Source organism: Solanum dulcamara, chromosome 12 (assembly GCF_947179165.1).
Source record: "Solanum dulcamara chromosome 12, daSolDulc1.2, whole genome shotgun sequence".
Taxonomy (NCBI): Eukaryota; Viridiplantae; Streptophyta; class Magnoliopsida; order Solanales; family Solanaceae; genus Solanum; species Solanum dulcamara.
In genome coordinates this window covers 63206088-63218617 of record NC_077248.1, presented here as the reverse complement: position 1 = coordinate 63218617, position 12530 = coordinate 63206088, and the positions used below count along the sequence as shown (strand labels likewise).

At 28.2% G+C, this 12530-nt stretch overlaps 2 protein-coding genes across 2 annotated transcripts; one reads left to right on the top strand and one right to left on the bottom strand.

Annotated features, from left to right (window-relative positions):
• Positions 1 to 28: 28 nt before the first annotated feature.
• Positions 29 to 1658, bottom strand: LOC129876544 (uncharacterized). Its single transcript, XM_055952002.1, has 2 exons — positions 1325 to 1658; positions 29 to 410 (listed from the first exon to the last, which is right to left on the bottom strand). The coding sequence occupies exons 1-2, from the start codon at positions 1586 to 1588 to the stop codon at positions 243 to 245; spliced, it is 432 nt and encodes a 143-aa protein (XP_055807977.1). The 5' UTR covers positions 1589 to 1658; the 3' UTR covers positions 29 to 242.
• Positions 1659 to 10227: 8569 nt separating this feature from the next.
• Positions 10228 to 12005, top strand: LOC129876719 (transcription factor MYB102-like). Its single transcript, XM_055952207.1, has 3 exons — positions 10228 to 10444; positions 10771 to 10900; positions 11266 to 12005. The coding sequence occupies exons 1-3, from the start codon at positions 10312 to 10314 to the stop codon at positions 11963 to 11965; spliced, it is 963 nt and encodes a 320-aa protein (XP_055808182.1). The 5' UTR covers positions 10228 to 10311; the 3' UTR covers positions 11966 to 12005.
• The last annotated feature ends 525 nt before the right edge of the window (positions 12006 to 12530 follow it).

Sequence of the window (12530 nt, the reverse complement as noted above, 5' to 3'; positions counted from 1 at the left end):
CAAGATTATTGAAAATAGAGGGAGAAAAAAAGACTAAGAATTATAGTATTTCTTTTTAATTTTTTATTTGGTGTTCGGAGTTTATATTGGAGTCTCGATTAAATTTTGATTGCGCTACAGGGCTCATTCGGGAGTGGCGCTCTCAACAAGATTTTCTCCATACCTAAAACTCAAACTTGAGATCACTAATTAAGAATGAAACAGTTTCACCACTGCACCACAACTCATATCGATACTAAGAATTATAGTTGGAAATCAGATTCATCCCATTGAAGGACAGCAGAATCCAAATTTTGCTCTCTTTTTAGCTTATCTTTCAAGAACCAATCACATATTTTCCCAGCATTCAATTCCTCAATTGAACAACCTTCTTGTTCTGATATCACTCTTAATAAATTGAGTGATGAAATCTGCACAAACAAAATAGTACCAATTATTATACAAAAAAACTATATGACACTTCTTTTAGTAATTTCACCTTACATCACTTATGCGTTTGGTATGTTGGACAAGGATAGATAATTCTGAAATAAGAATTTAGTATGGTCTCGTCTCTTAATTGGTTATTAATCCTTGAATATGTTATATTAGAATTAATAATTAGTACCAGAATAAGTTATTTTTGTCAGAAGGTGTGAAATAATAGAATCGAGATAAAAATACCTTTGAGGTGCCTCAAACCCTATTTCTACTAAATAAGGTGGGGATATTTTTGTAAAAACAACTTTTCATAGAAATTATGCAATACATTTTATTCTTAATACAATGAAATAAACATTAAGAAATAATACCAGAATAACTAATTTCCTCATTACTACTTTGAATATAATAATCTCAGCATAACTTGTCCTCAAACCAAACAACCCTTTCAGGTCTTTCCCCTTTCTCCACTATTCACAAACCCATTATCCCCCACCCACCCCTCAAATAAGAAACACTACAAAAGAGTTTAATTTGTGTGCACTTACATAGTATCATTTTTTTACAACATAGTTAAAACGATATACATTAGTAACTTGTTATTCGACTATAGTAATAACAATAGCCCAGTACATAAAGCATTCACACATTCAAGGTCAAGGAAAGTGCCCCTCCCCCCTTCCCCTAGAGAATGTAATGTAATCCACTAACCCTGACGCAAGCATATGATTTTAAGAGTCGTCTTTCTAACATATAGGTCCGATTGAGATAATTATACTATTACTCCAGAGCTTCCTTCGTTACCGATTATAGTATAACAAGTTAAAATGCACCAAAAACAGAAAAAATAATAATTACATTGTCAGTTGATAGTCGGTGTATATAAGTTAAATCCGTAACGTACCGTCAATCGACATAGAAAACGTTCATGAGTGCTGAGGCCGGACACTTCAACAAGGCCAGCTTCTTCAAGTGTCAAAAAAACACGCCTTTCACTTTGTTTCTCTCCACCACTACTTGCTCTTATTGCTAAGCTTTGCACTTGCTTTCTTCTATGAGCAAATTTTAATGGTTCTACAACATAATTGACATTTGAATTTCTATATTTGGAACTTAATAATGGTACTAATTGATGGTAATTTTGTGTACAAGTTTTGAGCATAATCATTGTTTGGATAAATGAGGAATAAAAAGCTTATTGTGTTTATTTTCTTCAATGGCTTCAATCAATTACATGGGATGGATTGGTATTTTATTTCTATGGATTACTTTTTGTGTGGTTTAAAATGCATGACATATTTTGGATGCTTGTACATCTAAAAATTGGGCATTTGGGCTACCAAACACCCTTTTTGGGCCAATTATATTATTTATTTGATTGGGGCAAGTGCATTGATAGCTGATTTTGGGACCATCATTTAAGTTATGATCGTGGTGTATACAATTTTTAAAATTTAGCCTCATAGAAATCAACTTTAGGCCTATGTGATTGAAGTTGTAAACACGTTTGAAGTTTGGTAGCAAACTTCTGACTTTTTTTTAAAAAAACAAATGGTTTGTCAAGGCTAAGAGGTCGTTTAGATTGGCTTATAAGCTGTTTTCAGCTTTTTTTAGTGTTTGGCTGACCAACTTAAAGTCATTTTATGCTTAAAATAAGCCTCAATAAATAGTTGAGTTTATTTGGATGAACTTATTTTAAACAGTTTATAAGTTGAAACAACTTATAAGTCAAGAAAAAAGGTTGCCCTACACCTACTTTTTTTTTAAACTTATAAGCAGTTTTCAACTTATAAGCTGCTTAAAAATAAGTCAATCCAAACATACTATAAACTCTCAGCTTTTTTGTTTGAAGTTTGATGGCAAATTGGCAATTTTGGGCACATAAATCATTTGAATAAATTGAAACAGAAAGCTTATTGTGTTTTACGACGCAAAATTAAAGATCAATAATTTTGAAGGCAAAAATTAAAGGTTACCTTAAAATGGATTTGTGCAGAATGACCCGTTTAAAATTGCGAGACATAATTTTGGAAGCTTCTGCATAAAAAAACTGGGCTACCAAATACACAAGTCAGGCCCAATAATTTATTGATTAAGTTTGTAAAAGATATACTAGGCCCAAATCTTAAGTACGTATTACGTTAACCCAACGATCTAATCGGATCATTTGCACTTTTAGCACAATTCATGTCGGTCTTTAATTTTTGTCCAAATATTAATTATATATAAATATTTTATTGCGAACCTCATAACTATAATGATAAATTCAAATTTCATAAACTTTAAATTTAGATTCGACCTTTAATTACATATTTTATACGGCAAGGTTCTTGAAAATTATTTAGTTATTTTATTGACGTGTCATCAAGTTACTGGAGATTAAAAATCTTCTTCGATGAAAATTTTAAATTAATCAGTCAGCTTTATTTTGTATTTTATAGTCTCACGAATGTACTCGATCATTCTAGAAAATGTCAACCATATTATATTGGAAAGTTCTCGAAATATTTGACACCATTAAATCCATTAATATAATGCTAAAAAAAGGGTCAAATTAATTTAAACGCCTAGAAATATACCTAGAGTTGCACGTATAAATAAGTTTTACATCATCAATTTAGGAGTAATAATAAAGTTTGCAACTATCAATATCAAAGATGTGGTGTAATCAATGATTGTTTTTATTTTTAATCAAAATTTTTGAATTCGAACCTTAAGTTGAAAAAAATCTTCTTAGGAAGCAGTTCTCCTCCGAAATGAATTCCTAAACAACATGAATTCGAATTAATCAGGCTCCAATACATGAGTAATTGACTCCAAATGAGAAACCCAATTTTTATAATTACTATCGAATATTATTTATATTATCAATAGATATAACTTAAATAGATATGAATATCGTTCTAAACTCTACATGAATTGCATCGTTATCAGAAGCGTATAAATTTATGCATGATTAGAGGTATCAAATGAGCTGATTGAGCTGAACTTGATCAAGTTAAAACAAGTTGAGTTAATTAATAATGAACGGTTATTGACCTACCCAAAAGTTAGTTAAGCTAAAATGTGGGTCATAAACCAACCTGTTCTATTCTTACTAAATTTTAATTACTTTATTTGCTCTTTCATAATTTTTTACTATCTAACAAAACTATTTTTTTGACTTCTTTATAATGGTTATATATAACATATCATTAAAAATATATTTTTGAAAGTATATAACAAAATTTCTCGAGTCAATTTAGACCCCAAATTTTAATAGGCTAACCCGCAATAGACTAAATTAATAAATAATCGGATTAATAACCCGCCTAAATTTAAGCGAATTGACATATAACGTTTTAATGAGCTAATTTTGCCACCCCCATGACATTCCTCTAAAACAATACTGTCAATGCTATTGGTACACCAGTCCTATATAATACTTCAACAATTAGGCTGGATTTCTTAAAATAGTATTAACTAAATGTTATGTACCAATACTTTGGATCTCATATCTAATAATAGTTATTGGCCCTTTTCAAAATCAATTTCTATTCAAAGAAAAATCCCATTTCTGTAGAAAATATTCGAAGGTTTGTTGGAGAAATCGAACAACTCACAATATCGAATATGCATAACACACACCATCATATGATGATATATAAATTCATCGAAATAGAGATAAATTCAGAATTTAAATTTTACGGATTATGAATTTTAGGATGACTACAATTTCAAATGTTAGTAACTTGGTTTTGAATTTAAGTTTTACACATATTTAGTGATTTTTTTAACAATTATACAAACTCTAAATTAAACATATTGAATTCCGTTGAACTCGTATATTCAACCCTACCTCCGCTATCTTAACGTAAATTAACAATTTTAGCATTCATGCACAAGCAAACTCTAAGGTTTGGACAAGTTGTTACCAATTCAAGTATGAATATGTAAGCATTGATTAAAATAAAGTTATTATAAGTATCATAATTTTTGTATTTTTTTTTAAGATTACACCTATGGTTCAATTTGGACCAATAAGTAGTTATCCCTTTGACTATATGAGATTATATTATGCGTTCGTTAAATTTAATTTATAGTGTTAAATAAACTAATAGCATAATCAGCATTCTAAACTTGATATTTTTACTTTATAAATTGCTTTCATGACACCAAACATTGAGACATTAGCCTAAGATTGTGCCTTTTTTCAATGTGATTAGTATATATCAAAAGGTTATGTGTTAAAATTTGTCAGCATATATTTGTTGACTAATTCTATATTAAGGCACGTAGATTATTATTCAATTAATTTCATGTGTCCAAAGAGTTTTTTTAAAACAAATAATTCAAGCTAATTAGTGATGAAAAAATCCTTCTAAGGGAACAAGTTTGAATTAAGCCATCTAAAATATAATTACGTACATATATATGTAATTAAAAGTGGATTCAAAATTCGAAGTTTATGAGCCGTTTACAACAAATTCAAGTTAATATACAATAATAACTAAGTTTATAATCAAATATTTATAAATATTTAATAAATTTCTTAAAATGAATACATGATCGGAAAAAGATTACTAGATTCATGTGAATTCATACGTTACATGTTAAATTTGTGTCTTCATATAATCGCTTATAAAAAGCGGATCGATAACTTAAAAAATAAGATAAATTATATATTACGACCAATATCGAATTCAACAAGGAAAAAGGTCAAAATGCCAAGGCGGGGGTGGTGAGTCAAAAAAGAACAGCATGCATGGGAAATATTTTTTCAAATCTTAGTAGATGTATAAAATAATGTTTGACCTAAAATACAGTATGATCTGTCATGCAGATAAAGGTGGAAAAAAGTTGAGACTTTTGCTCATAATTTTTTATTTATTTAGGTCTTGGCTTCTATGAATATACAAGTTCTAGCCCTTTCTATTTTGTTTACTAATTATTTTTTCCATGTACTTTGCTCTCTCCATTCTAAAATATGCATCGCTTTAGTAAAATAAAAAATGACTTAAAGATAAGTGTCGCTTTAAAATTTTAAGATAAAAGTAACAATTATTTCAAATAATCTCAATTTTCTAGAAACATCTGATAAATAAAGATAATTAGTAAATTATACCTTATATTTATGAAAAAAGATCTTAAATATGTCATCGAATTTTGAGAAAAGGGACATAAATAAACTTTTTTTCAAAGTTCAATGACATATTTGAACATTTTCTCGACATTTATTAACCTTCTTCTTTGAAATGAAAAGGGACCTGTCCAAAACATATAAAGATTGGCAGACTCGCTCATATGGATATATCTATTTGATCAAGGATAGTTTTTTGATGAACGTATATAAAATGAGCTAAAACGATATTTGTGTATGTATGAAAGAAAAAAAGGCTCTTGGCGAGAGAATTTTCCATTTTTTTTGTATAATGTTTTTTCTTGGATAATTGAGACATGAAAATTTTAGTATTATATGTACAACAATTATGGGATTGATTTGTCATGTTGGAGACAAAGAGCACTTCATAAGGACACGTATCAGGTTTTACTCAAAGTTTTACCACATTATTAATAATTAATAATCTAGGACTAATAGTACTGCTTAGTCATTAATCATTATTGCTAATTTAAAATTGGAAAAATCAGGCGGATAAGCAAATATATATTAGTTAATTAACTAACATAGCTATAGTTTGAATTAATTATGGCTCACGGTAAACATTTAGCTGTAATTACAATTTGAATTTTGTATAATTCGCGCGATTATACAGTTAAGTTTTGTATAATTCGCGCGATTTATACAAACGTTGTGCGCGAATCGAATTGTATAGCGAAATATACAAACACTATAAATTGTATAGCAAATTATACAAATGCCGTTGTGCATGAATTATATAGTGAAATATATAAACATTATACAAAAGCTGCGAATTATACAAACGTATGCAGATTCTACGTGAATTATACAAACGCTACTATAAATATAACTATGAATTGTAATTAGTAAAGTATAGTTATGAAGCATAATTAAAATATTTTTAAATGATTATATGCAAAAATTCTCCATTAAAATTTAACTAGCAAAAAGTACGTGGTATTTATGGGATTGGATCTTAAAATCTCACATGAAAAGCCATGCAACTACCTGTCCCCCTCCCCCCCCCCCCCCCTCTAGGGAATAGGAATATTTAAAAATATAGTATCCAACATAAAATATTACGATCACATATTTTAATATACAATATTATATATTTGGAAAAATAATATAATAATGTAGCAACCTTGTATATACGTATATATGAGCTAAATGGCTAAACAGATAACAAACTCAGAATATGAACTAAACCACATAAATATTTTCTCTCAACAAACATAGACGTAATTTATTTATTTTTTGTATAAGGTAATAAATTAAAGTTGTGAGTTTTATTCTACCTATTCATTTAGCTCGACAAAACAACCAATCGATCCAAATTTTAGATCATTATTCATTTAAATTTAAATTTTATACACAATGTTGAAAAGGACGCTCAACCTACTGAAAGAGGGAGGTTATTCAAAACCTGTTGGTTCCAAATTGGAGGTGGCTCTAAAAGCGTTGCTGCAGTCACCAAAATTGACATAACTTGCCCGATAATATATACATATACTCTCTTCGATTCTATTTATTTGTCAAATATTTTCTAATTTGATTTCCCTTTTTACTTGTCAATTTTGACAAATTAAGAAAGGATAATTTTTTTTTCTTTCTATTATACCCTCAATTTATTAACATTGAGTTAATGTCTTTGAAAAATGTAGTGTGTAATTATGTTTAAAATTCTATCAATTAATAGGGGTAAAATGGTAAACTCACTGTACCAATCATTATTTTCTTAATAAGTGTGTCAAGTCAAAATTTGACAAGTAAAAAAGAAGAGAAAATTACTTAAATGACCCTTAATGTATGGGTAATACTTTATTTTGGTCCTTCAAATATTTTACTTGATTGAAATGGTCCTTAATGTATAATAAATGTGTTCATTTTGGTCCTTAATATATTTCCATTGATTGAAATGGTCTTTAAAGTATAAATAAATTTGTTCATTTTGGTCTTTTATCCTAAACCTAACAGATTTTTTTTAAAAAAAGTATTAAATTTAACTATGGACCATACATGGCTAACAAAATTCACCTTTTTTTGTTAGAGAAAGTAAAAACAATGTTTTTAAATTTCATGGAGTCTTTCTTTGGAGAAGCGAAGAAAATAATAATTTGTGGATTTTGTTAGCCACGTAGAGTCCACAGTTAAATTTATTATTATTTTTGAATAAATCTATTAGGTTTAAGGTTAAGGACCAAAATAAATATATTTTGTTATACATTAAGGACTATTTCAATCAAGTGAAATATCTTAAGGATTAAACTGAACACATTTGTTATATATTAAGGACAATTTTAATCAAGTAAAATATATCAAAGACCAAAATAAAACATTACACATACATTAAGTATAATTTTGGTCATTTTCTCTAAAAAAAAAGAATAGAGGGAGTAATAATTATGTTCATTCACATTTGAAAACCATGAAACATCTGTTCAAAAGTTTAGTTTTAGAATTCTCATTACACATAATGAAATAATTTATGATTATATATAAATGTTAATAGCTTATTAAAAATTATAAATTTTTAAAAGTCATTCTTTATTTTTTGATTTGTATAAAGTATTATTGCATAAATTAGGCCAAAAAGTACTTTTTAAATTTTGTTTTCTGTAATATTTTTATGGGTTAATTTTGACGCTCGTAGATCCCAATGAAATATTAGGGGTGGGGTGGGGTGGGGGCATAGGTTACGTGGCTTCCTCCAGTTTGAAGACAGCCAATGTGAATATAGAAACAAAGAGAAGTGCAACTATTGGACAATGATGTATGTGATGGAGAGATTCAAAAAGGGAGTGGAAAATGAAGGCATAATTAAGGGTCGATTATGTTGAAGATAAGGGAAGCTGAAGATATGAGACATGTTAAATAATGTGATATAATTAATATGTATAATTGTTAAATGTTATAGAGTTAGAGTCGTACTAAAACTTCAGTTAGTATAAGTCATAGCAGTCTAGTCAATTTTTAGTAGCGCACGTAATGTAACTTTAACTCTATAATAATTAATAGTTGTACATGTTGTTTGTACCATATTGTTCAATCTATTTCATATTTTTACTTTCCCTTATCTTCAACAGATTACATATATAATTACATTGTTTTTTTTTTGGTTTATTTGTATGTGATTCTTAATTATATCTAGTTAACTTTACCATGGAAGCAAACATTAATTGCATTGACCTCTTTGAGTTTACCATTTTAAATCCCCACCTACCCAAACCCAATAGGGGTTGCACCCTAGCTAGTCCACAAAAGCAGGGGGAACAATAGAAATATGGTAGAATTCACAATTTAAAAGAATGTAAGCTTTTGGGGCAACATTTCTTTTATAGTTACCCTAAATGAAAATGATTTATAATCAAATAAATATTGTGAGATTTTTAATGATATGTACTTTCCAAAGTTTAAAATTACAAATGTTATGATATATTTATGACCATATATAGTTCCACAAATTTGAAAAACATTTTTTTTCATTCTTAAATTTGGTGTTTATTCAAACTTTACCACAAACATTTTTCTCCCCACATCACCCTCAAAATGATCAATAGTGTTTTTATTTATCCTTCAGCGTGACTCAAATTATCAATCTATCGATCAATGCGGAGATGCTCATACACTTGAACATAGTGCAACAAACAACAACATACCCAGTGTACTCCCACTTAGTGGGGTTTGGCAGGATTGACTCAACATAATTAGGTGCCTAAAGCAAAATTTCAATTAGAGACCTAAAATCTAAATAAATTTTATATGTATTTATTTTTAAAATGTATTTTCTAGCTTTTTAGATGCAAATTATTACTAGATATTTTTTCATAAATGATTTTTCGGATTTTTTTTTCAATCATTAGTTTTAGGTAAGATTTTACCAATTCAACGTTGAAAAACATCATTTTACTTAGACAATCATTATATGAATCGTTAACATAATTTTATAAGTAATAAGTTGAGAAATTTTACATAAAAAATAAGAGTTATAACCATAGAGCATAGAATTTGATTCAAGAAGTTGATAACTTGATATACCACATTTTAACATGTTTGTTGTAATATTTCTTGAAAATCTAAGAAGAAATTAAAAAAATTGTAATTCACTTTGTTCAATACTTTTCGGCTATTAATTCTTATTTTTGATCGAGATTACACTATCTTATCAAAGATTGGAAGAAAGAGAGTACAAAAGGATAAAATGTAAGAAGGCAAAACAACATTTTCTTGATTTCTTTTATTTAAAAAGGGGTGAAAGAGAATAAAATAATATAATTTTTTAAAGAATTATACTTTTTATCATAAATAATAATTTTTTTAAAAAAAAAACTAAAATATAATTTATTCTTGGTAAAAATTTGAAGCCTCCCAAAAAATAGGGGTCTAAGGCATATCCCTTATTTGTTAAAGTATAGAGATGACATTAAAGTCTGAGAAAAAGAGAGTATACGCAGACCTTACTGCCAGAGAAGACAGATACTTGAACTATAGTGCAAGTATATATTAATATATTCTTAAACCATATACTATTTCTTAAATGAGAAGGGACACGTAGCCATATTGATGAATTAAACAAAGGACGGCACCGGTTTCCTTTGACTTTGTAATTTTTGTATATTGCTTTACTCCCTCCCTATATAACACACACAATATAATCCACATTATTTCAACAAAACTTACTAATTTCTTCTTTTCAATCTCTCTCTATATATCTCTCTCAAGTATTATTATTATTTTTACTCAACAAAACTAATATTTACTTAATTGTTACAATGGGAAGAACACCATGTTGTGACAAAAATGGACTTAAAAAAGGGCCATGGACTATAGAAGAAGATCAAAAGCTTATTGATTACATACAAAAAAATGGGGCAGGAAATTGGAGGATTCTCCCTAAGAATGCTGGTAATTTTTTCTTTTCTTGTTTATCCTTATACTCCATGAGTTTCGATTTAAGTAAACCTATTTCTTTTAGTTTATTTGAAAAAGAATTACTCTTTTTTAAATTTGAAAATAATTTAATTTAAAATTCATCCTATTTTTGGTATTTACCGCTTTCTCTTTTCTCGAGCGCTGATCATTTTACGAGAGAAATTTTTTATAGTCATATAAATATTTTGACATATTTACAACCATAATTATTTTTTTTAAAAAAAATAATCTTAAATCCTTTTATGTAATGAATAAGTGTGTCACTATGTTCTGATAAAAAATATGTCTTTAATTTGTAGGGCTTCAAAGGTGTGGAAAGAGTTGTAGGCTACGTTGGACTAACTATCTAAGGCCAGATATTAAAAGAGGAAAATTCTCTTTTGAAGAAGAAGAGACAATCATCCACTTGCATAGTATTCTTGGAAACAAGTAAGTTCTCTTTTCAACTAAAATCTTTTTTATTTATTAATTCACATTTGTAGTCATATTATATTGTCAAAATTTTCTATTTAATTTGCTCCATGGCTTTGAACTTATAGGATTTAGATATTCAATTTATTTTTTAAATAATAAATTTAATTTATATACACTAACAATATGAAAGAAAAAAAATTCAAATGATATATCAAGTCATCTAAACCATAAAAGGTGGATTGTAACCTGAAAAATAAAGCAACTTGTTATAATTAGATAAAATATATTAGTAGTGTAGTTTTTTATTTGTTAACGTATGTAATTATCTTATTCTAGAGTTTGATTCTAACTTGTTGTGTATCATTCTTGACCATATATAGGTGGTCTGCCATTGCTGCTCGCTTGCCTGGAAGGACTGATAACGAAATCAAGAATTATTGGAATACTCATATTCGGAAAACGCTTTTGAGGATGGGAATTGATCCAGTGACTCACAATCCTCGTCTTGATCTTCTTGATTTAAACTCAATTTTCAACCCTTCACTCTACAATTTGTCTCAAGTGAATAATAATCTTTCAAGGTTATTAAGTATACAATCCCTAGTAAATCCAGAGATTTTGAGATTAGTCAATTCCCTCTTATCTTCCCACCACCAAAACCAAAATTTCTTATTGCAAAGTAATTATCAAGAAAGTCAACTATGCAATTCCAATGTCCAAAACCAAGTGACCCCATTTGGTCAAGCTAGCCAGTTTCAAAACCCTATTCAAAATATTTCGACTTGCTCCGATTTAAATACTCCATCTATTTCATTTTATAGCGACACTCAGGTCAAGCAACAATCTAATGTGGAAGAATCCATGTCAAATATTTTAAAATGTAGCTCGCAAAATTGGCAACAAAATGAGTGGCAAAATTGTACCTTTGATTCTATTTTGCCTACTTTATCAATACCTTTGTCAACTCCAACTTCATTAAATTCGAACTCCAGCACAATTTGTGAAGAAGAGAGGGAAAGTTATTGTAACATGTTGAATTTTGATATTTCAAATATGTTGGATGTTAATGAATTTATGTAATTTACTCTTTGAAAGTAGTACCACTCAAAAATTTGAAAAAAAAGAGGTATTAATTGCTTATAGTATGATCAATTATAACTTTGTCAAACATTGTCTTACTAATTTTGCCATTTGTATGTTCAACTGATGTCCAATTATTAGTGACTGATGTCCAATTATTAGTGATAGAGTAGTACATGAAACAAGATAAAATAAAAATAATTATTCAAAATAAAATATAATAAATATGTGCATGGATAGACATGGATGATGCTTGTCTCACCTAAATGTATCCACGACTTTCCATAACCAACAATTTTTTGTCTTTCTCTTTTTATTTATTTTTTAACTCAATGAAGACAAAAAAAAGTGCTAATATAATTTATATGTTGATAACATTATAGAAATGAAATTTTTGATAATATAATTATCTCTATGGAAAGACAGATCATGAAACCAAAGTCACAATCATTTCAAAGACTTGCCATATATATGCATTATTATTTAAACAACTCAATAATTAATTAATATCCATATATATTTTAAATATTTTGTTAAGTAGGTTGTATATATCTCAATGCTGAAA